Here is a 25,461-nt window from a genome sequence, read left to right as displayed (position 1 = left end):
TGGAGGCAGGGCGGTTAGATATTTGGGACATGGGAGAGCGATAAGTGCTAGCCAGCTAAACTGCTAACGAGGCTACTCCCCGTATGCTGGACTTAAACCGGGGGCGTGGTGTTTTTCCTTTGTTGATGTCATTAAGCTGCTGGCGGAGCCCGGGAAGTACACCTGTGATTGAGGAAGCTCGACGTTAGGATGTCAGCCAATCACAAGTTTAGCTTCAAGTTAAGTTCAGGGTACGTGTCACTAACCGAAGTTTGTGAGTATAATCAGGGTTCGAAATGACGTAGGACTCTTGGGGGGTCCCCTAAAATGTAACTATAAAAAATACTGAAGACTACCTTGCTACACTATATACTGCAGGCAAAATTATATTGACATATTTTGAAGGTGAGATAATGGTCTTGGGATGTTTTTCATGGTTTGGGCTAGTCCCAGTAGTGTAGTGGTGTCTGGAGAAGTGGATTGGCTATAATCAAACAGGTAACCCTCTAATTCTGGACCAACAAAGTTACAGCACCTTATATAAATCCCTGACATGACAAAGTGGATAACAGGTCATTCTTTCCTTGAGCAAGGAAGTTAACTAAGTTACCTAAATCCACCAGGTGTCCTCATTATGGCAGCACCATGCACCTTCGGACATTGCCTGCTGCTGTGTTCGGGTGTGGAAATCCAGTTGTCCGCATTTTAATGCCTATTGTATTATGTTTTCATGTTTAGCTGCCTGAAATAGGAGGTGGATGGCAAGGGAGATTTTTCTTTATTATTTTTGTAGCTATTTTTGATTATTTGATGGTTTAGTTATTTGAGTTCAAACTGTAACCTGTATTGATATTTTCCTTTCTTTTTTGATTTGTATTGGATCTTTATTGTTGTTGATATTATTTCCAGTCTCCCATTAACTGTCCATCTTTGTGATTCCAGGCGCTGAGGGCCTCACTGGTGATCCTGTTTGGTGATGGTGTCCCTTCGTGTGTAGTGTCTTATTCACTCCCCTCCTTTGTTTTGCTTTGTCTTTGTGTGTTTGGAGTGTTAATTTTGGATTGTGGTGCTCCCATTTTAAGTTTATACCTCCACCCCTCACTCACCTTGAGCACGAAGGCCCCAGCCCTGGAAAACATGATAATTTATACCAATAGGATAACCTTTTTTTTAGATTTGAATTGTGCCTAATAAACTGTTGTATATTTTGGAAACACGTCTCTTGCCTGCTCAGTGTAACGAACTTGTGTTGTCCTTTTGTTAGATTTAGTAATTTACCTTATTCATAGATTTCTTTCTTTTCCCTGGGTGATTTCTCCCAGGGTGGCGTTGCTGGTTTCCTTTAGTTTCCCTTTTTTTTTCCTAGTTAAAACATAGATTATCGGGGTAGTTCCTACCCCACCTCACGCTTGCCACATCTATAAAGACTGTACCTACATTAGATGGTTTACTTTGTTTTAAAGTAGTCAACCTATAACCTGAACTAAAATCTTTAGGGACACGTTTAAAAAAAAAAGTAAGATATTCTAACATGACCGAAAGCCATTAATATGGCAATAATCCAATAGTAACCACATTATTCAAAATCAACAAGTGACCAGGCACATATTTTATTTATTTGTTAACAACTTCATCAGGTTAGTGTTAACTGGGGTTGGAGAGAAGACCTACAGGGCACCCCTGCTTCTTCTTTTTTAGTTAGTAAAAAAAAAGGAAACGATAGTGAGCTCAACATTAAATGAATTATTAATAATGTAATAACAATAACTTATAACAAAAACTTATTTCACCAGTAAATTACTGTTAAATGACAAAAACAATGGGAAAAGGGTATTTTACAACACCTTCGAATGCAGCACAAGGCTGGCGAGGCGAATTTCACGTGAACGCAACATCTGTTTGTTTTTCAGACAACGGCAGCTACAGACTGTTCAGTGAAACACAGACACACTTTACACCGTTTAGCTGTCAGTATTTTAACCGTGGTTGCTCCATTGACATATTTAATATATATGTATATACTTCAGCTGCTAGCTAACGGTAGGCTAACGTTACCTGCTGTCTAGTGTAGTGTTTACTAGCGTCCCGTGCGGCGCTGTTTCACTTCCCTCTAACGTCCGTTTTCGGGAGAAGCGGAAGGGAGAAGCGGGAGGCATTTAAGTGGCATCTAATGGTGCATAAGGCACCGAAATCAGAGTTACTATTCGGTCTGGTAGATAACGGCCGTTAAGACACCTGTACCGTATTAGCACCGGGTCTCGGACCCCCCCCCCCCCCAACCTCTTCGGATCTACACGATTCACGTGGATGACATTTTCCCATTCAAAACTCACAGACTTGAATTAAGTCCTCGCTATCTTTCGTAATCACTGACTGGACAATTATGTTGGTTTGCTAGCTTTGAATAACTAGTCTAGCTAACTGCTACATGTCTTCTGTTAGCTGGCAGTTTGTTTGGCTTATACACGTACAGCAAGAAACGTTGACAAACGCACTCTTCTAATCATCTAAGTTAATGCAACTTTTGATATAGGAACACCAACTCCAAATATTTTACTATAATAAGCAATTATTATGGAGATATAAACATAGTCGAAGCACAGGGACTTTCATTAGGGTTCTTTAGATTTCACTCTTTGAGGCTTCGTTTTTGCTTCGTTCAATGACCTACGTGTCTGTGCCACAGACTGTACTGTTTACTCCGGAGGACCGCGACAACAACCTGTGACGCTATTAGCTGCCCTGATTGCTGCTCAATCGCGCTAGGAAATAAAGTAATTTTTTGTTATAAATATAAAACGTCACTAAAGACCTATAATTACACAATCATTTTTAATGTTAAAAATATTTTTCGGGGACCCCCCAAAATCTAAAAATAAATTCTTATGGGGGGTCCCCAATGGCTTATGGGGGGTCCGGGACCCCCCCAGACCCCCCTCATTTCGAACCCTGAGTATAATCATGCCACACCTGAGTCCACCTTGTCCACGAACAGCAACGTGGCCAGCGGATCGTGGCTCCTTTTTTTAACTGAACGGGTAAAACCGTGAACTGCAAGTGGACATAATACTGAGGGAGCAGTGTGAATAATAACATTGGACCTCTACGTTATGGGTATTTTTTTTAAGCAACTTTTTGAAAGTAATTTCAACTTTCTGCATTGCAACGCATTTTCAGTAGGAAATGCATTTTCTAGTTATTATTATATTTCCACGCCCCATTTCAACTCCTTCACACTTTCAGCTATTTAAACAGTTCAAATATTAAAATGTTCAGCTCATTCAGGAGAGGGGTGAGTTTTCAGCTTTATAGCTCTTATAATTGAATTTATATAAATTAAAATCATTAACCTTTTTAACATGGTTTCCAATGGATTACATTTTCAAATCCTCTCTAAACTTCTTCAACTTTCCACTTTTTCAGCTTCGCCAATCTTTCAGCTAGAGACACTATTTAAACTTTTAAATGTTTAAAAAAGTCTAAACTATTTTATTTAAAAACAGCTTGTTGATATCTATTATACTTTTAACCCAGATTTTATCCATAGAAAGGAGATGTGGTTTTGTTTACCAACAGTTTAATTGAAAGAATCTAAGAAAATAAGAAATGATTCCCAATCCAAGATAATTCTAGCTATACATCCGTCAGTAGAAAGAATAAATTCCGACTTTTGAATATACTTATATGTATAATCATTAACATGTATTTAGCATCTTATAGATATAACAAACTAAACATTCAATGACAGTATGACAACAAACCCAGAATTAATCTGTATAGGCCTTTCGAGGAAGAGGTAGAACAGTAATACACAGCTGTAGCTTCTTGACCATCAACAACCTGTGTGACTGGGTGGACATATTATCTGGTCCAAAGGCACCAGTGCAGACATTAAGGCTCTACTTAATAAAAACCTCATTTGAGCTCATTCACCACAGCTTCCTGGAACATAACTGTCACGGTTACCTCGGACAGGACCCAGACGCAGACCAGATCAGTTGGGGTAAAACAAAAAGGTTTATTTTGTTGAGTCAGATAACAAAAACCACAAAACGGAAAAACACCAGTAGTCCACGACTTTCTGGTTCCAGGAGTGGGCCCTTCACAGAATCCTTGACCCACGAGAGATACGGGCGTGTCAGGGGGCCCGAAGTGTGGTGAGGCGAAGTCCAGCAGGTTGACCGACGGTCGTAGAAGGGACGATCTCTTGGCGGTGGCTTTCAGGTCCACGGCACGGACCAGAGATGGCGTTCCAGGAAGACTGCAGACTGCTTGAAGACTGAAGGATGGAGGTGTCGGGTGAAGGCTCAGGCCAGGAGCTGGAACAAGAAGAAGGGTTGAGAAGGTTTCAGAAGCTGACTTCCAGGATGATAGGTGCAGGCCAGGGATGGAGGTGGCTTTGGAGGGCTGACGGATGGAGGATTTTAGTTGCTAAAAGAGGCTGTATGTAGAGGTCTAAACTGCAGCTGCCCACCACACACTCGAGGTGGAGGGGGCACCTGCAGTCTACTGCCAGAGACTAAGGGTAGGTGGTTTGGCCTATAGGTGTCTGCCAGTGAAATGCAGGCAGAGGAGGCTCCTGCAGTTCACTGCCAGAACCTAGAAGTGGACTTTAGGACTGAAGCCGTCCGCAAGTAAAATACAGATGGAGGAGGCACCTGCAGCTTACCGGAAGATTGTAGATGTTAAGCCAAGTGGAGGTGAGTTTCAGGTCAACGGCACGGACCAGAGATGGCAAATCAGGAAGACTGCAGACTTCTTGAAGACTGAAGGATGGAAGTGTCGGGCCTGGATCTGGACCAAGCTGGAGGTTGAGCAGGTTTCTGGAGCTGTCTTCCAGGATTGAAAGTGTATTATTACTGAAATACTATCAAATAAAAACATACAAATAAATACAACTTAATACAAAAAATACAGCATGATGAAACTTAAAAATGAATGTAAACATGTAAATCATTTTACTCCATGTAAGTAATTTCAAACTCACATAAATTCTTTTCAAACGAATAAACATTCTTATTTGGATTATAGTTCCTAATATTACCTGGAGCATCAGTGCGTCTATTGCACCACCAGCTGTCAAACTGGTCTCTCCACTCTAGATAAACCCTCATATCTACCACCCAATCTGGCTCAGGCTGGTCCCATAACGGCCGATACTCACCAGGACTTACCTGCGATGGTTCCCCGGGTCCCTGACGAGGCTTAGGGGGACTTACCTGCGATGCTTCCCCGGGTCCCTGAGGAGGCTTAGGGGGACTTACCTGCGATGGTTCCCCGGGTCCCTGAGGAGGCTTAGGGGGACTTACCTGCGATGGTTCCCCGGGTCCCTGAGGAGGCTTAGGGGGACTTACCTGCGATGCTTCCCCGGGTCCCTGAGGAGGCTTATGGGGACTTACCTGCGATGGTTCCTCGGGTCCCTGACAAGGCTTAGGGGGACTTACCTGCGATGCTTCCCCGGGTCCCTGAGGAGGCTTAGGGGGACTTACCTGTGATGGTTCCCCGGGTCCCTGAGGAGGCTTAGGCAAAGGTTTAATGTCTGGAGTACTAGTGGCTCTTTTAAACCACCGGCTGTTTAACTGGTATACGCACTCCACTCTAGCACAGCTCCTTTTAGATAATGGTTCATGGGGACTTACCTTTAAAGACTTACCTTGTCCATGGGTGGAAATTGAGGGGATGCTACGGAAAGATTTAGAGGAGGAGCGAGAAGAAGAACTAGAGGAGGAGCTAGAAGAACTAGAAGAGGAGCCAGAAGAATTAGAGGAGGCGCTAGAAGAACAAGAAGAGGAGCCAGAAGAATTAGAGGAGGAGCTAGAAGAACTAGAAGAGGAGCCAGAAGAATTAGCGGAGCTAGAAGAGGAGCCAGAAGAATTAGAGGAGGAGCTAGGAGAACTAGAAGAGGAGCCAGAAGAATTAGAGGAGCTAGAAGAACTAGAAGAGGAGCCAGAAGAATTAGAGGAGGAGCTAGGAGAACTAGAAGAGGAGCCAGAAGAATTAGAGGAGCTAGAAGAACTAGAAGAGGAGCCAGAAGAATTAGAGGAGGAACTAGGAGAACTAGAAGAGGAGCCAGAAGAATTAGAGGAGGAACTAGAAGAACTAGAAGAGGAGCAAGAATAATTAGAGGAGGAACTAGAAGAACTAGAAGAGGAGCCAGAAGAATTAGAAGAGGAGCTAGAAGAACGAGAAGAGGAGCCAGAAGAATTAGAGGAGGAACTAGAAGAACTAGAAGAGGAGCCAGAAGAATTAGAGGAGGAGCTTGAAGAAGAGGGAAAGGAGAAGGTACCAGAGGAGGGAGGAGACGGCCCAGGTGAGGTGCCGATCAGGGAGGCCGGTCCTCTGATCCTGAGGATGGTCCGCAGGATCCCGGGCCGGTTAGGGTCCGGGATCTGGACGCTGGTGTAGCTGCACCGTCGGGCCATCTGAGGGTAAATAAACAGCAACACAACCCTCAGATCACCGATGCACATTGTGGTCATTTCTCACATCACATATTGCATTAAAAGTGGATTCAAAGTAGATGTCATGCAATAAATAATACACTAACAAAAGAAAACGCAGGATAATAAAACTGTTTGCATTTGGTTCAGTGTTGAAAACTGAAGGAGGGCTTACACATGCTGCTGGTATCAAACCGAATCAAACAGACAGTCATATTATTAAATTGACCCCTGACCTGGTCTGATATTGCAACACCATTTTCTTTTCATAATTCATGAGAAAATGAAAGATTTGGCGGTGTAAATATGAAAGAAGATAGAGTCTATCAGTTGTTTATTCTAAATATGAATATGTGCATGTATTTACATGTGTGTACATTAAGAATCAGTCAGGAAGCTTTATTACAGTCTACACAGAGTACATCTAACATTCAGACTAGTGTGAAATATAGTGTAAAATATAGAACTGGCATCGGGCGTTTTCCTGATACCAGTCCTTCTTCAATTTATCACCTCTTTATTCTATGAGTTGTACATCGCAGCGCGAGGGGGAGGTGCAGCACGCGCACATGCAGTCCTATTCGGTTACTTAACAAATCGCTCTTGTCACTCTTATGAAATGCATCAACCACGAGCAGAGTTTTGATGTTAAATATCAAGAGAAATAGTGTATGGAGCATGTAATAATACATTCATAAGTAAGTTTCAACCACCGTGACTACACCTTCACGTTGTGACGTCACACCTAAACCGTCTCTATGGACCCGGTGGTTTCCAAATAAAAACATTTATTTCAGCGTTCCATGGCGTTCTCAGCGCCATCTTTTTTCACAAATTCCAATGTTAATCTTCGACGATTTGTTACCCTCAAACCAAAATAACAGTGTTTTAAAACATCTACACTAATTGTTGACACACCCCAGAGATGTCCCGCGAGATGTAACACATCCCGCCCCTCCAATAATCATTTTATACGGAGAAATCCTCGACTGAGTGTCTATGTCCATCAAATCTTATTTCTTTCACCTTTAAACTCAATGTGTCTGAGTCATGTATAACCTGGGGACCCTTCTAAGGATGTAAGAGGATCAAAACGTTGTCTTACTTGAACACCGAAGGTTCCAATCACAGCCAACTTCCTTCAGCAGGTGGTCGTCCTCGATGCTCCGCCGCTCCTGAGGGCCTGTTTCAGCCTCGTCTGTGCTCCACAAAAGATGTTATGTAGTCGTTCACTTCTCCAACAATATTCGTATCCAGTAGATTCCGTCCAGCAGTCAAAAACTCAAAGATTTCGTTCACAGCAGTTTGCTTTCACAAGAGGTTTAAAGTTTGTGTTCAAGTCAAAGTGCAAAACGAACGTTCAGAAAGTCCGCTGACCTTAAATACCCTCGGTCGGGTCATCGTTCGGTTGCCATGGCAATTTAGGGCGCGCGTGCGTATTTGTACGTGCTCTCGTTTTTATTAAATATATATCGATTTTTATTTATTCCGGTATTATCCACGTTCTTTTCGTTCTGGCCAACATTTTAGTTGTTTATCATGCTATGTTGTGAACACAGCTTAAATAGTTATTAACACTGCAGCAGACCATAAATATCATTAAATAAATTGCATTAAGGACCAAGTGGGAAAATGTTCAATATATGTACAAGCAGGGCCGGCTCTTCCTATAGGCGACCGCCTAGGGCGCCAAGTTCGTGGGTAGCGCCCTCTAGCATAACGCATCTTTCTTCCAACAACTTTGATTAACGAAATAAAACCCAGGTGAAATAAAACCATGAATTAATATAAATAAACATGGCGCCCCGCCATTAGTACGTTAGCTAACCTTAGCTAGCGTTTTTCATAAGTGACGTTAGCTAACGTTAGCTGGCCCCAACAATAGAATTTTACACCTTAATTGTTACCTATATTATTTGCACAATATTACAACTCATCTGCGTTGTCAAAGGGAAACTTTTGTTCATAGACAAGTGAAACGCTGATGTAACATAACGTTACTTGTCCAAATGACAAAGGCCTCAAATCATTAATGTCGAGGCATTCTCTTCAGATTAGTTTTTTTTACCCGATAGTAACTGTTTTTTATGAGTCCGTCAGGGAAGAACCGATTGATCCTGCTGACTGGCCAACCCTGTCTGGCCAAAGTTACTAAAAATTAAAATATTCTGAGACCATTATATTTGCTTGTAGTACATTTATCAAATATAAATGTACAGTATAATACAAACAACATAGTGTACCTAATAATGTATAGCAGAATGATAACATGGAATGGAAGTGGTTCAAAGTGGCCATAGGTGGGAGGGCGCAAATCTTAGTATTGCCTAGGGCAGTGTTTCTCAACTGGTGGGTCGCGGGCCTTTGCATGGGAAAATAAAAAAAATAAAAAAATGTCATCCTGTGATTTTATTTTGAAGGGACTTTTTGTAATGCAGCAGAGTTTTTTTTCCGGCTCGTCCGTCCGCGCGGCAATTAGAACGCGGAAGCCCCCCCCCGTTGACCGATCGAATTGGGTCACGGCTTGTCGTTAAGGGGTAAAGGTGGGTCCCGGAGCCAGACAAATTGAGAACCACTGGTCTATACCATCCTGTTGTCCTCATTTTCTGTATACACCCTGTGTCCTCCAGGTCAAAATGACCCGTCTTCACTAAACCCCCCATATAAACAGCAATTGTATTTTAAACACCAAATTGAATCTTGCTTGAAGAAACAACTTGTCATTCACAACAAAATGTGTGACTACCTGAGTTTTCCTTCTTCACTTTATTTGTATAGCTTAAGAAAAGAAAAATAAATGCAAAAAGGAGTTTTGAATGAATTTTTATTCATCCCAATGACTCAGTTTCTTATTTTTTTTTCTCGTGAACAATTTAAGACAATGTACAATACAAAAATATGAAAAATAACAAAACCCATTCAACTAATTAGCACATGTAGGGCAGTAAGCAAGTGCACAGCCTTTGCAGATATATTTCTTACACCTGCAGTGTAAGAAAAAGTATGTGTTTTACAGTCCTTCTTTTGAGGGCAGAACTGACATCGCTTCCTCTTACTTGCCCTAGCTGGGGAAGTGGCTGTGGTAGCTGGATCCTCAGGTTGATCAGGAGCTCCTGCACTCTGAATAGCTTTCACAACTGCTGCTCAGGCTTCTGTATTTTTGCGAAAACCCTCCAGATTTGTCATCTCCAGGATTATTTTTTCTATTTCTGGTGTGATAAACCGGTAGAATGTCATTGACATGAGAAACGGCATACCTTGTGGGTCCTGGGGTCATCTTTATGACATTTTGTTCTGCATGCCTGCCGTGTTGGTCATATGCTGCTGAGGACCATGTTATTTTGCCATTTATTGAAAGGAAAGTCTCTCTTTCAGCTTTAGGGTTTTCTTCTTCTTTTGAAGATGATTCATCATGCTCTGGGTTGTATTCCTCCCCATCTTCTTCTTCTGATACATCCTCCACTTCCTCTTCTGAATCAGAGTTGTCTTGCTGGACATCTGAAAAAATCAGCTCAAGAGCCTCTTCAACATTATAACACACACTCAGAGTCTTGTCAACAGCAGCACTTTTAGAACCTCTGGAAATCCACAGAAAAAGAGCTCTGCAGTCTGCGAGAAGACCACCTGATTTGTCTTTTTTAATTCTGCTACTGAGACACAACTAAAACATTTTAACATTCTGTGGTGTGTAAATAACTTTGTGACCTTGATTTCAACTCTATTTGTCTATGGGTCATTTTGACCCGAAGACCACCTTTGTACCTTTTTTTGTACAGCTTACACGGAAATGTGAATAAAACAACATTTCACTTTTTCTACTGTTGGGGCCAATCTAGGAAAAGTCAGAAGAGTTAAAAAAATATCGTTTAGGGGATTTTTTTTGGTTTTTAACACAGTGGCGGGTACATTTGACCCAAGGACAACAGGAGGGATAACAAGTTGAAAATCGGCTTATATGATGACATTTCACTTTCTTTATTCTTGTTTTTCTGAGTTTTTATCATTATGGTTGAAATGTGCTTATTGTGAGTTGCTTTGGATAAAAGCCTCAGCTAAATGACATGTAATGTAATAATTTAAATTCCTCACACTCTCACACTCAACCATTTGCCAGGTGACGTCAGTTAAATCCGGGTTCAGGCTTTAGGGCAAGATTAGGATTGGGAAGTTTAATAACCTGAATGTTTTGGGGTATGTGTATTGAACATATGCTAGCATTTAGTGTGAACCCTAAGTTTTATACTGTAGATGAGACCTTGTCTGATCTTTCATTCAGTAGAACACCTTTAGATAATTGAGATCTGACATGCTAGGGTTCACATTTGATTTCCCTTTTTTGTTACACAAACAGCGAGGTTTCTTATAAAACCAGATTTTTCCCCAGAGTTAATTATTTAGGGGATGAATGCACCATAATTCACTAGAGACGACCTTGACAGAGTGGCAGAATGATGCCATGGAGATAATCATTCATCAGTGGTCAGGTTTGGCACAGGGCCTGAGAAAAGTACACAGTCTAACGTTGTCTTTAATGCAGTATAGCTTTCTTTACAACTGTTCAACAAATGGCGCTTTTAACACCGGGGACTTCTGTAAAATGAGGGGCCTAAATTTTTTTTTTTACTTTTAATATTATTATTATAAGATATCATTACAATCAGAGGTGTCAAGTAACAAAGTACAAATACTTTATCTTACTTAAGTAGAAATTTTGGATATCGATATTTATTTATCTATATTTCATTTAAAGATAAAGCTTAAAACGTTCCTCTTTGATATTGCTTATAGTTAGGGCTGGCTCAGGTTAGCCTGGACCAGCCCTTAGTTAAGCTGCTCTAGGCTTAGACTGCCGGGGGACTTCTTAGGACACACCGAGCCCCTCTCACACTCACTCTCACTCTCTCCTCCCACAATCATCCATGTTTTATTTATGTACATCACTAATTAGGCTTCTTTCCGGGAGTTTTTTGTGCTTTCTCGCCTAGCAGGTCTCCGTGGATCATAGTTTCGTGCGGACCCCGGTTCTGACTCCTGGCTCATGGCTCTGCTGACACCTGCTGCTGCCATCATCATCATTACTTTAAATATGATTCATATTACTGTCATCATAAACCAACATCTTTCTGCTCTCCCTCCCCACAGAAGCCTCTGAGGATGTTGGTTCGACCTGATGGTGGTTGTCCCTGCAGTGGTCCTGCCGTACACCTGTTCTGCTACTTGCAATTACTTGTATCATTTCTGTTGTAGGAATTGAATGTATTGTACATCTTTTACATTGTTGATTCTGTACACATGACATCCATTGCAGTCTGTCCATCCCGGGAGAGGGATCCCTCCTCTGACGTTCTCCCTAAGGTTTCTTCCCTTTTTTCCCCATTGAAGGGTTTTTTTCATATTTTGGGGAGTTTTTCCTGTGCCGATGTGAGGGTTTCAGGACAGAGGATGTTGCATGTGTACAGACTGTAAAGCCCTCTGAGGCAAATTTGTAATTTGTGATTTTGAAATAAAATGAATTGAATATTTTACTGGAGTATTTATTTCTCAGACAACTTTTTACTTCTACTCCTTACATTTTAAAAACCGCCTTATTACTCATATTCATTTTGGCTTGTCTTACGGCTGGTCATCGTTCAAAAACACACATAAAAAATTGCGGCATCCGGATTGAGTGAATTAGATTGTGGTTGGATGAGAAGTATAAACATTTACCACCCAGACACCCTATGGGTTTTCTCCTCGATGCGCCTGCAATGACACAAATCAGAGTGACGTCGGGTGCGTCTGTGTTTTTTCAGGACTGCATGCTGCGGATGGACGAAAGCATTTGCCAAGAATGTTTTCATTAATCAAGAACGAAAGTTGGAGGTTCAGAGATATTGTTAATATCCACATTAACGTTTGAACAACGTTACCATGGGAGTGAAGAGTTTTCAGAACGCTTAATAACGTTAGCACAGCCCGATTTAGTGGATGCATAACGCAGCCCCAGTCAAACGTTTTACTGCAGTATCTTCTATTCTATGCGCCTTATAATCCGGTGCGCCCCATATATGAAAATAGTTTTAAAATAGGCGATTCATTGAAGGTGCGCCTTATAATCGCGAAAATACGGTACTTCTTCGTCATTCTATATGAATATAAAATGCTCCTTCAACTTGCTCTTAGTTTGACACGATCCTATTGTATTGGACGTACTTTCTTTAAAGCCCAGCAGCATGCTGATACTCATGCCATCCTCCTAGCACACATGATCACAGGTTTGTGAGATCACGCTTTAAGGGCCTTCACCTTTTATCCGTTCACATGCATAGCCAGTGTGGAAGTGGGATTGTCGCATACACCTGTTCATAAAGTGTCAAATGTACAAATGGAAAGAGAGGGCTCTCTCCTGCAGTGTTACTGAGTCATGCAAGTTTTCCTAGTCCGTCATTTCTACTTCCAAGGGTGAAGCAGCTCCCGGCTTAAGCTGAGCCACTACATAAAAACATAAAAACTCCTGATGACTCAGAGGTGTTCCTCAGATGAACAGGGTCACGTTTCACAATTGGGCTGATGAAGTTTGATCGAGCAATAAGGAGCAGGATACCTGCTCTTCTACACATGAATTCCAATGCAAATGCAAATGTGACCTGTTACGTCCGGCTGCTGGTTGTGTTTTCTCCTCCCCCCCGTGTCCTCCTTTGTCAATCTGTTCTTCACAGGTGTGGTGAGTTGCTGCTGATGATGCGGGCGTGGCCAGGTGATTTTCCAGCCAATCCAGCGCGGCTCTCCTCTACAAATGTTTGGTTGTGAGAGCTTGGAGGAAGGGTTGTTGGGATAGAGAAACATTGAGAGAAACATTGAGATTAACATTGAAACTAACATTGAAACTTATGTCGTTTATGTTGTTTGTTAACACTGTGTCTTATGTACCTACCCCCAAGAGCGCTGTGGAGCAGGGCTAGGTAGTGATGGCAAAGTGAAGCTTTCTGAACCAGTGAAGCTTTCCAGCCAATTGTATCGGAAAAAGGTTCATTCATTCAATGCATCGCAAACTCTATGATGACCTCTGCTGTTGGATACGTGTAGTGCATGTTTCAAATACACTACCAGTATATTTTGGCCCAGTCTCTGTGGGTTGAACATGATTATGAAAGGTTGAACCAATAAATCATTAATAAATACATGGATTCCTATATGAATACAACTATTGTTATTCAGGTTTGAATTGTGTCCTTGTTTGTGTTTTTCAATTCTTTGTACATTGGGAAGAAGTGGAACAAACACTTATTTGTGTCTTTCTGCACCTTTGTGCATGTATGTTTGTGATCATACTAGCAGTAGAATTAATAGAAGATATATATATATATAGTATAGTTATATGTAAGCAATATAATTTAAAATACCAGCAAGTGCTTCCTACTGCATGTGCACTTCATGGCAGTCATAGGGACTTATCTGTAATGTGGGAAGTGATTTACAGAGGAAGGGTCAGTGGGGCAGTGATTGTACAGGTTTGTTATGACTGGACATTGAGGTGCTTGTGGACACATGGTATGGGGCATGAAATTATTGATTTTTATTGAGATATAATAAACATCCATAACTGATTAATAATCACACAATACAAAGGACAGACTTGGCCTTCTTATTGCTAACCTTGTTAGAGGAAATCAAAGTGCTCCCACATCTCGGAGCGACCTCTCTTTGCCAAAAGGTTCCATTGTAAATTTGCTCTTTGCTACTCTCAACAACACTGACTTTGACTATCAGACAGCCAAGCCCGATACCTGTTTCGTATGGGGCGCCGTTTTTAAAATGTAGCACGTTCTAAAATCCTGCACCATTTTCATACATTTAGCATCATCATATGTATAAAAAAAGCAGGACAATATTCACATGTCGCTTTTTCAAACATTTGGAGTCAAAATCATGTAAATACATAAAATATGTAAAGCATTTTACAAACGGCGCCCCATAGTTTCGCACCCATTTGAATCAAATCGAAGCGGTCACGTGACTGTGCGTCGGAACGAAGCTTCAGACGTCACTGATCACGTGATCAGCTGCGAACGAACCAAGCACCGATACATTTGCTTCACCTTGCACTGGTTCATATTTCGACACAAGCTTCGAAGCAGGAGAGTCGGAGGTAACAACACTAGGGCTAGGTAAGATACCCTGGGGTCTACATACACACGTAGGAAAAACCTGTTAGACACACTAGGTTAGAAGCCAGTGGCTGTCACCCAGTTTTTGTAGCAGTTAGGTAAGTGGTGTGATAGGTTAGATTGTGGTAGGTAGGATTAGAGGAATAGGGAAGCTCAGGGTCTTTTTGTTTTGTTTCTTTGCTTTGACAGACCGCTGGCACCGCCCTACTCCACAGGCCTTGCTACCTGTTAGCCCTCCTATCCCCTGTCTACCTATTTGTGTGTGTTTATATGGTATGTACTGGTTATTTCTTTTCATTATTGTTTTGTGGAAAAATAAAGCCATCGGTTCTGTACTTTTGTAGCAGCGTGTATTTTCTATTGAAGTGCATAGTGAACGGGTTCTGGCATCCAACAGGCGTGGTCTTGGGCAGTTACGCCCCACCTCCTCTTCCGAGCCGGGGTGGAGGCGTAACATGACCCAAAACCAATGATTGACACTATTGGATTGAATCAGAAGTGGCTGGCATGAGGAGGCTGCCAGTGAGTAAACAATGGGTGGATTATTATACGAGCGCAAGGCACAGGTCGTTCTGGCGAGTAGCACAGTGTGACTTTTGTTTGTTCACAAGTGAACCTTTTAGTTCAAATGCAAAAGTCATTCAGCTCCCATCCGAGCGGCCGTGGCTCAGTCTTCCACGGTTGGCAGCACGATCCCCAGCACCTCCAGAGCATGACAGTGTGTCCTTGGGCAAGACACTTTTTGGGCAGATTTAACCAGTGAAGGCTCTTGATCCGGACCGAGGCTCAGCCCAGACTTTAGGCAAAATCCTAGGTTGACACATTAAGTGTTTTGGATTCAATCAAACAGTTAAAGATTTCTTATCTATTCCAAAATGAAAACAGTATACAATAACACTTTGACAATCTTATTGTAAACTTCACAGGAAGTTCAGTATAATATATCAAATACTAATCAGTAGGATATATACATCTATAGATTGACATTGATAGCAACAACGGCTGCACGACAGAGGAGCCAGGCTGCGACAATTCACACCGCGAGGAAAGGTACTTGTATTACTTCCTTCTTCCAACTCTAAACTCCTGGCCAAGTGGCAAGGGCCCTTCGAGGTCGCACGCCAGGTGGGGAATGTCGACTATGGGGCGGTGCTACACAAATATACCACCTAAACCTCCTGGAATCCTGGAGGGAGGCGGACTCTGTTTCTCTGGACCTGGGGTCGAAGGTGCCAAAAGCGGCCAATCCCACCCCGCTCCCGTGTGAGGGCCGTCTCTCCGAGGGCCAGAGGACAGACATTGCCCAGTTGCAGAAGCAGTTTGCTGATGTGTTCCCCCCCCTGCCAGGCCGGACTGACCTGATAGTTCACCACATCGAGACTCCTCCAGGGGTGACGGTAAGGTCACGACCCAACAGAATGCCCCAACACAAAATCAAAGTGGTTCGTGAGGAATTGACTGCTATGTTGGAGATGGGGGGTCATAGAAGAGTCCAACAGTGCCTGGAGTAGTGCCATCGTTCTGGTGGCTAAGAAAGATGGGTCTGTACGGTTCTGTGTGGACTATCACAGGGTGAACGACGTGTCACGATTCGATGCCTACCCAATGCCCCGGGTCCTGGACCAGCTGGGTACTGCACTTTTTTTACGACTAAGTGCAATACAACTGACTCACGCCAAACCTTGCCGTGGTCTTCGTCCTTCCAGGAACCCCTCCCCTGAACCCACACGTTACAACATTTGGAAAAGCCAGTGAAATACTGGGATAATGTAGTGTGGTCAGATGAGAGCAAAATTGAACTGTTTGGATGCCAAACAGCAAATGGTACCGGCAAACTTCACATAATTGAACGAAGGATGAATGGGCAAATTTACAGAGACATTCTTGAGAGAAATCTGCTGCCATCTACCAGGATGATGAAGATGAAACGAGGGGGGACATTTCAGCAAGACAATGATCCCAAACACACAGCCAAGGAAACTCAACTGGTTTCAAAGATTAAAAATCTATGGAAAGAACTGAATATCAAGATTCATAGAAGAGGCCCACGGAACCTTCAAGATTTGAAGACTGTTTGTGTGGAAGAATGGGCCAAAATCACACCAGAGCAGATTTAGTTTTTCCAGACAGGTGGCGTCTTGAAGCTGTCATTACCAACAAAGGCTTTTGTACAAAGTATTGAATAAATATCAGTAAGCGTGTTCAATACTTTTTCCCTGTGTAATTTTACATTATTACACATAACTTTATTTCTCAACTTCTTTGTTTTGGTTTCACAAACCAAGGAAGATATCGGAGTCTCATTATGGATTCAGACCTCAACCTGAACAGCCACATCAGGACACTTCCAGAATGCGCCTACTATCACCTAAAGAATAGATCATGGATTTGTATATTAATAAAGCACTGAATATTTCAGGGCCCCAGTATCTTTCTGATCTGCAGATAGAGTATGCACTGCCAGGCGGCCTCAGGTCTCTGGGACTGCTCTCTGTTCCCAGAGTAAAGATGCAGCAATCATTTGTTCTGCTCCACATATCAAAAACAAAGTCCCAGAAAGCTGCAGGTGTGCAGAGTTGCCTTTGATTAACCATTTGGGAAGTTTGGTACTCTTCACCTACACTGTACATTAACTGTCAACTGTCTCCCTTTAGGTTTCAATCAATGTTGACGTTTTTTTTTTTAATCTCCTTGTATTGTTTGAATCTTTTTACTGGTTTTATGGTAAACACTTTGAACGGCCACGATGGTGAAATTTGGCCTCTGCTCCTACGGAAGAGTCTGACCACGTGAGGGGAAACACACACAGGACGGATCGACTATTCTGGGAGGAGTTTTTTTTTTTTACTTAAAATCAGCTCAGGTCTTTAAATTGTAGTTTGCTTTAGTTCATGTTTTTAGTACTACATACTGGCTCTATGGCACTTTTGAAGGAAAAAAAAATGGATTATACCAATACCTGCAGGGGCAGGTTAGAAAAACAATTGCATTGCTGCAATGAATTTAGAGAGAACGGTTTAGATCTCCAACATTGGAGCGTCGTTTGGGTCTGGAAGAACTTTTCTTATAGACACCACCCTGAGAGCCGCTATGTACTGAGGACTGTAACCCACAAGGTATTCTCTCAAATCGGAAAATCTCAGTCAACATAATACTATACATATATTTATTTAGATGTGAATATTTGAAGTTATTAGAAAATCTTCAATTATTTGGCCTTCAACTGCTACATTTTAGGAGTAGTTAGTTAAAACTGCAGAAAAGGCTGTGGAATCTGGCACTTCACTTCCTTCCAAGGTGCTTGGAGAAGGAACTAGCAGAAAAGGCAGATGAATACATCTGACAAATCTGTCCCAATACTTATAAAACAAGGACTCCGTGCCAAGGACGGATGGAGGGTTTTTTTCAGCCTCTCATGCTGCAGCGTGTCCTGCACACCTTTGCCCAGGTGGTGTCTCTGGTCTCTTCGTGGTGGGGGGGGGGAGAGGACTGAGCGGACAGCCTGTCACATGCACAAAGAAGCATTCGCACAGTCAGTCATACTTTCAAGCTCCATTTAATGTCCTAGTAAAAGGAGAATGTGGCTGTCCTAAGGAGTGGGTAAAATAGAAAGTGCATTTGTTCACTGAAGTTCAACATAATAAAAAAAGATCAAAGCAACTTTTATGTCAGGCGGAGCAGAACTTAATTTTGTAGGGATAGCAAAGGAATCAGTAAAGGTACTCTGTTGGAATATTTGGTGTAGATCAAAGGCACATCACAGCTTTGTATCTCACTGAGGATTGTTGCACACGCACAGAAAACACACATACAGATGCCTTCAAAACTAATTTCCCATGTGACTCCGAGAGGCAACAAATGTTTATCCAGAGCATGGTGTTTTTTAATTTGGAGCCTGTAAAAGGGATAACATAGCAATTAAGAATTTCCATCTCAGCATTTATTCGAGAAGATATACTAAAATGAAATCAAAAGAAGAAAAGATGAGCAGAGGGGCTCTTTATCTCAGGTTCTGTTACGTGTGCGTTTTCCTTTTCGTTCATTTTTTTAAATAGTAACTTTAAAGAATGACCAATGTCCTTGGTTACAAGTGTTCTTTCTCACTAACAGTCAAAAAGGAATAGGGAAATTAACATTCAGTAAACATTCTTTTCTAAAAGGTAGTTTCCCTTATATAATTTGTTTTTTCTCTGCCATTATGTATACATAAACAAGTTTAATAACATACCAATCAGTGGTTAATTCACAATTGGAAAAAAGCACAAAATGTTTACACTCTTTTACAGGTAAATAAAAGTTTTCAATAAGGGCGAAGCATACTCCATTGTTCTTCCCATTTCATTCTGGTCTCCTACACCCCGCTATTCTGCTAGTAGATCTTTACATACAAATATTGACAAAGTGGTGGCTTGTGCTCAGAAGCCAGCGAGTCTTTGAGAGTAATAATCATCATGAGGGGGAGGGAGGGGGGGGCGGGGGGGTGGATGCTGGGGACGGAGGGGCGGGAGGGAGAGGACTCATAGCTGTCCCTCATTGCAGTGGCTGCCCTGGCTGCCCCCGGGCTTCTCTGCGTCCTGACTGGACAACTCTTTGAGGAGGAGGGCGGAGCTCCTCTCGGAGAAATCGTCGCTGTCGGGCTCCAGACCGTCAGGGCAGGGCAGCTTCAGAAGCTCCTCTCTGAGCTGAGCCGTGTGTCTCTGCAGGACAAAGGGAACAAACACCATCAACCTGTGGGCCCCTCCCTCGGTACTTAAACACACTTGTTCCTACCAGAAGGTTAACACTGTTAGTCAGCAGGTTAACACTGTTAGTCAGCAAGTTAACACTGTTAGTCAGCAGCAGCAGGTTAACACTGTTAGTCAGCAGCAGCAAGTTAACACTGTTAGTCAGCAGCAGCAGGTTAACACTGTTAGTCAGCAGCAGCAGGTTAACACTGTTAGTCAGCAAGTTAACACTGTTAGTCAGCAAGTTAACACTGTTAGTCAGCAGCAGCAGGTTAACACTGTTAGTCAGCAGGTTAACACTGTTAGTCAGCAGGTTAACACTGTTAGTCAGCAGCAGCAGGTTAACACTGTTAGTCAGCAGGTTAACACTGTTAGTCAGCAAGTTAACACTGTTAGTCAGCAGGTTAACACTGTTAGTCAGCAGGTTAACACTGTTAGTCAGCAGGTTAACACTGTTAGTCAGCAGCAGCAGGTTAACACTGTTAGTCAGCAGGTTAACACTGTTAGTCAGCAAGTTAACACTGTTAGTCAGCAGGTTAACACTGTTAGTCAGCAGGTTAACACTGTTAGTCAGCAGGTTAACACTGTTAGTCAGCAGCAGCAGGTTAACACTGTTAGTCAGCAGGTTAACACTGTTAGTCAGCAAGTTAACACTGTTAGTCAGCAGGTTAACACTGTTAGTCAGCAGGTTAACACTGTTAGTCAGCAGCAGCAGGTTAACACTGTTAGTCAGCAGGTTAACACTGTTAGTCAGCAGGTTAACACTGTTAGTCAGCAGCAGCAGGTTAACACTGTTAGTCAGCAGGTTAACACTGTTAGTCAGCAGGTTAACACTGTTAGTCAGCAGCAGCAGGTTAACACTGTTAGTCAGCAGGTTAACACTGTTAGTGCACTCTTTTCAGACAGCTCTTTCATTCAGCCATCCTGCATGGTTCTTCCCTAAAGCAATTGCTCAGTTCAACAATGAGGCTTAGGGCACAAATTAGACGTTTAAAGGATATAGTCACGATATACCTGTTGGTAGGATATTTTCAAAAAACCTTGATAGCAAAGGAATATGCTTTACTGAAAACATAAGCTAATACACATCTGAAGTGCCTTAGTCTGCTAAACTTCATGCGAGTACCCAGGATCTGCAAGTGCCCCTCGATAAGAGAAAAGCAAACTGAATCAGGGTTGTGTGGGAGCTGAGAGGCTAATATCCACCATTCGATTCCCAGCAGAATGTCACACTAGTGTCTGTGCTTTCTCTTCACAGCCAACGCTCACATTAAGGCAAAAACTATCAATCAATCTAGATGAAAATAAGAAAACACACAGCATACATTGATGAACATTGTTTTACCCCCAAAACAAGGAAGTGAAGAAGAGCCTTCCTGCGGGGGCTGTTATCAGTGGAGCAGGATTAATTACAGAGGGGATTGTCAGAGTTTATTTAGCACCAGAGATGAGAGCTGCTGGAGACACACACTGTGTGTGGGTGGTGCTTATTGTGTCGGAGTGAGAGTATCTGAGTGTGTGTTTTGCGCTCTTGTGTCTGTCGAGAGCACGCTTTCCCCTGCAGACAACTCACTGTTAATAAGAGTTGAAAGGCATGCTCGTAGCACAGAACACCACGGTGCTTCTTGCCCGGGTCCCACCCGTACATCTTGTGACATTACCTTGAGTGCAGCTGCATGGTGGGACATGGTGCGCCCCACCCTCTTGTCACTGCTGTACTGCTGGATGTCAGCGATCCACTCCTCACACTGAGACATGACCTCTGTCCGCTTCAGGTAGAAATGTTTGTGGATCACCTGCAAACATATGGCACAGTGTCTAACCAGGGGAATATATCAAACTAAATATAGACAACAAAGGTTTACACAGGTGTCGAGTAGGACTGGGCGGTATACCGTTTGGTAGAAGATTTCCCTACGGTATGAATTTTTCATGTACCATTCATATGGGTGTTACGCAATAAGAATTGAGGGCAGAATTTATTTTTACACGTCATTGTTGAGCGCAGCAGTTGGAGCTATTTGGTTGCATGGCTGGCCAAAACTAATAATCCAGATATTTATATGTTTACTATAAATTAAAGCTGTCAATAGATTAATCTCACATTTTGAAATTCTAGTGTTTTTCTTCTAAAGATTACATTTTATTAAAGAGTAATCACTTTAGACATTAATGCTTAATTGTATTTTTTTTTTAAACACAAAGTGCACATATTTGATCATCTACAAGGCAGAACACAGGGTGGAACATGGTGAACTAATATGGAAGTAAATCTGTGCCATCGGGGGTTGAAATAAAAAGGTGATTGAATTTCTAGTGCTGAATATTTATGCATTGAAATTATGTACCTGAATGTTTTCCGCACCGCAAAAAAATTCAACCTAAAAAAAAAAAAATGTTGAAATATTCAAAATGGAGGCTACAATATTCAACCCAAAAAATTTCAACCTTGGCACACCAACATCCGGGACACTAAAGAAGAGCAATCGATTCTAGATTCAAGATCAGGAGCGTGCGTCAAGCTAAAGGAGTGAGCACCCAATGCACCTTGGGCTTCGGATTGTAGCCATGTCCAATAATAATTTAACTCCTTCTTTATGCCATCAGTGTGGCAAAGTATGAAGAAATACATAAAAGAACATATAATGTTCACCCTGAACCAAAACGTTTGCTTGCCACTGACGATATACAACTCTATTACAACTATATAAATCAATCAGAATCCTATAAGCTCGGTTGGCCATTGGTGTAGTGCAGCTGCTCTGTAACACAATGTTATTTTGCGCGACGCGGTTCGAATCCCGGTTATGGCGGACTTTCAATAAATGCTCTTTTATGTATTTTTTCATACGTGGCAGTGACGTAGTGCTCACTTATACAATCGTAATCGCTGCGAAGGATATGTGGTGCATTTGTGAACATTTTCAACAATATGTTTGCAAATGTGTGACGACTCAAGTGACGGAGGCAGACAACACCTGCCTGCCGGGGGGAAACAAACACGCACGCGTAGCCAAACCAGTAGGTTCAAAAAGCAAATACAGGATCCCTTTGAGATAAATTCTAAAGCCTCGCATTAAGACGTGCATCCCTTTAAGACTCTGCTCTACTTGTAGGTCGCTGTGTTGTGCCAGATCCTCAATAAAGTTTAACCATGGTCATGAAGACTCATTAAACGTTACGTGGACTTTGAATGTCGCTTAATACCCAACTGAGATCGGCTTGTGCTGCTCAGAAAAAGGATCCTTGCACTGACGCTACTGCGGTTATTCCTGCATGTCCTGTCGGGTTTATGCGTCTGCACGCTCTGTTAAAGCCGCTGACCCCCCCCCCCACTACGACACAGCGGCTCATCTGCCTCTTCAAGCGCGTTCCTGGATTCAAAACTCCGCCAATCACTCCTAACAGCTTGTCGAAGGATCTCAGCATCATTAAATGAATTCAAAACTAGAAGAAGAGGCGTATTCTGAGCGGCTGTACGCTCTCGTTTAACTTCCGCTTAGTTCATGTCCAATACAGTCTGTTAATGTACAAATGTCAGCTGTCTATTACGGAATCTTACAGACACAAACCACACTGATGGCATAAAGAAGAGTTAAAGCCCCGTTATTATTGGACAAGTTTACAATCCGAAGCCCAAGGTGCATTGGGTGCTCGCTCCTTTTGGTTGACGCACGCTCCTGATCTTGAATCTAGAATCGATTGCTCTTCTTTAGTGTCCCGGATGTTGGTGTGCCAAGGTTGAAATTTTTTGGGTTGAATATTGTAGCCTCCATTTCGAATATTTCAACATTTATTTTTTTTTAGGTTGAATTTTTTTGCGGTGTTTTAATGTTGAAAAACATTCAGGTACATAATTTCATTGCATAAATATTCAGTACTAGAAATTCAATCAACTTTTTATTTCAACCCCCGATGGCACAGATTTACTTCCATGAACTAACAACTCTTCCTGCTGTCCTCGTGCACTTTGCTCTCAACTCTCCATCATTTGACGGCTGTGTTTGAAGTGCCAACAATCCACAGACATGTAGCCAGGACCTTTTCCAGACCACTGTCTTTTAGGGACACAGTGGTGGTCCACTGCAGGTAGATGTTGAGATGGAAGCAGCCTAGCAGCTAGCAACATGTTACAGGCACTATCAGTCCTAAAGTGGTCCGTCTGCCCTCATCCCCTTTCTGTTTGACACGTGGAGGAGTTCATCTGCACAGTTCTTCCAATGCAGAAATGACTCTCCATCTTCAACCATCGCTCTCTCCACCTAACAGAGTGCAGCGGTTTCAAGGGTCAGGGGTCAATAGAGAGCGTAGGTAAACAAAGGTGTGTTAAACTAATTTTTGCATTAATCTTGACCACAATAATCTCAGATTAAGGCATTCATTTGGACAATTCTTCTATAAATGCATAACAACTTTTTCTAGCAGCAGTATGGATGCTTGCTGGCTATTTTACTTACTCCCTCTACAATGTATGGAATGAACAACATGCCATTCACGGCATAATGATTCCTCATGGGGATGTATGTTTTAAAGGGGGCTTCTGTCCTTATCAATCATCCCAGGTCCCTTGCTTTCCTGGCGCTCAAGGCGACTTCCTAGCAACAGTTGCCAGGGCCGGGCCATCAGTATGGAGTGAGTGGTGTAGTGCATGTGTCAGTAGTCACAGCGATGCTGGTGGAGGGAGTGGATGAGTTATGGTGGGGCCTGCTGGTTTACCAGGGGAGGCGAGGCAGCTGCTTCCTCATGTCCCTCTGCTCCTTTTCATTCCATCTTTGTTGCTACTTCCCATCTCTTCCGGTCTGTTCCACCCACCCACCCGCCACTCCACTTACTCTGCTCCCAAGTTGCATTAAGTGAGGTGGTTCCATGGTTACAGATGTGTGGTAAACATGGTTCGATCAGACCATGCTTGAAAACAAGACCTGTCCTCTATTTAAAGTGGGCGTTTGCTGTGGGGCTCCATGGGGAGGGCCAGCACCTGTTTACTGTTTGGCCATCGTACACTTTGCACGGACACACGTTCTAGGGGTGGGGGGAAAAATATAAAAAAAATCAATGCTGCATAATAGCGCAATATTTGTTGCAGCGATATTGTATCAACCTTTTATTGTTGGAATGCTGTTTGAGTATTGCCAGTCTTGTTCCAAACGGTGTTACTACTCCTACTACCATAACAACAGTGACCACAACAACAACCTGTGACGCCATTAGCTATTAATATTTTTTCGGGGACCCCCCAAAATCTAAAAATAAATTCTTATAGGGGGTCCCCAATGGCTTACGGGGGGTCCGGGACCCCCCCAGACCCCCCTCATTTCGAACCCTGGGTAAAGGTCTACCACATCCAAACGTCTTAAATGTTTCAATAGAACTTTGAAAATAAATAGTCTTTTAGAGTTATAAAGATGGAAAAATGACTAAAAGCGACCTCTTTCATTACATCAATCCAATGTTTATGTGTACAATAAAAGCTATTTTGAACCTTAGCACTATGCATGCTGTGTCGATCAAATGGAAAATGTCCGGTTTAAACTTGAGGCCACCCTCAAGTTAAAGATTTCCTAAGAGCCATCTGAATAATGTTATAAGAAAAAGAGTCCTAGTTGAATTTGCCAGTGGGCCTTTAGCGCTAACATTAAGCCTGCTGTACTACTAAATCCCTGCTATGCGTATACGGTGTATGGGTTGCTCAAGGTGAGGTCAAGATGCATCAACTGACAGATCTCAAAAATAATAACGGCTGTTATTCAACAGTTCAAAGGAAGGTTTACTATGAAGTTGAATTAAGACAACTACAAGACCACAGAGGCCAACTAGTTAACATGGAGGGAAACTTTTAGGATGAACAACTATTTATTGCCCAGTGGCCATTCTGTGTGGCGTCTGCATGTTCTCCCTGTGTTTATGTGGGTTCTCTCCAGGTACTCCGGCTTCCTCCCACAGTCCAAAGACATGCTCCGGGTTGATTGGTGACTAAATGGCCCATAGGTGTGTGGATGAGTGTGTTGTTTGTCTCTGTCAGCCCTACAATCGCCTGGCGACCAATCCAGGGTGTACCCTGTCTCTTGCCCAAAGTTAGCTGGGATTGACTCCAGACCCACTCGCGACCATTTATGAAGCATACGTGGTTTGAAGATGGCTGGATGGACTTTGGCACTTTGCAGTACG

General features: G+C 42.6%; 2 protein-coding genes across 7 annotated transcripts in view; both read right to left on the bottom strand.

The window, feature by feature from the left end:
- Positions 1–3,837: 3,837 nt before the first annotated feature.
- On the bottom strand, positions 3,838–8,502 carry LOC134135335 (uncharacterized protein DDB_G0271670-like). Of its 2 annotated transcripts, XM_062566735.1 has the most exons (3): positions 7,525–8,502; positions 4,649–6,401; positions 3,840–4,298 (listed from the first exon to the last, which is right to left on the bottom strand). In XM_062566735.1, the coding sequence occupies exon 2, from the start codon at positions 6,399–6,401 to the stop codon at positions 4,938–4,940; it is 1,464 nt and encodes a 487-aa protein (XP_062422719.1). In that variant the 5' UTR covers positions 7,525–8,502; the 3' UTR covers positions 3,840–4,298; positions 4,649–4,937. The 2 variants fall into 2 exon arrangements, with proteins under 2 accessions (XP_062422718.1, XP_062422719.1); XM_062566734.1 differs by lacking the exon at positions 7,525–8,502 and having other exon boundaries at positions 3,838–4,298; positions 4,649–7,518.
- Positions 8,503–18,109: 9,607 nt separating this feature from the next.
- The window catches only part of birc6 (baculoviral IAP repeat containing 6), a 71,518-nt gene continuing 64,166 nt past the window's right edge, over positions 18,110–25,461 (bottom strand). For all 5 annotated transcript variants that reach the window (XM_037466103.2, XM_037466105.2, XM_037466106.2 and 2 more), the window contains exons 72-73: positions 20,955–21,089; positions 18,110–19,266 (exon numbers count right to left, since the gene is read on the bottom strand). In XM_037466103.2, coding sequence (XP_037322000.2) covers positions 19,087–19,266; positions 20,955–21,089 — 315 coding nt within the window. In that variant the 3' untranslated portion in view covers positions 18,110–19,086. The remainder of the gene's footprint in view (positions 19,267–20,954; positions 21,090–25,461) is intronic.

This window comes from Pungitius pungitius, chromosome 13 (genome assembly GCF_949316345.1).
Source record: "Pungitius pungitius chromosome 13, fPunPun2.1, whole genome shotgun sequence".
In the NCBI taxonomy this organism is placed as follows: Eukaryota; Metazoa; Chordata; class Actinopteri; order Perciformes; family Gasterosteidae; genus Pungitius; species Pungitius pungitius.
This window is presented reverse-complemented; position numbering and strand designations above follow the sequence as displayed.

Excerpts from the sequence above, each read along its gene's own strand:
- LOC134135335 (XM_062566734.1), bottom strand. The coding sequence starts at position 6,458 with ATGACCACAATGTGCATCGGTGATCTGAGGGTTGTGTTGCTGTTTATT.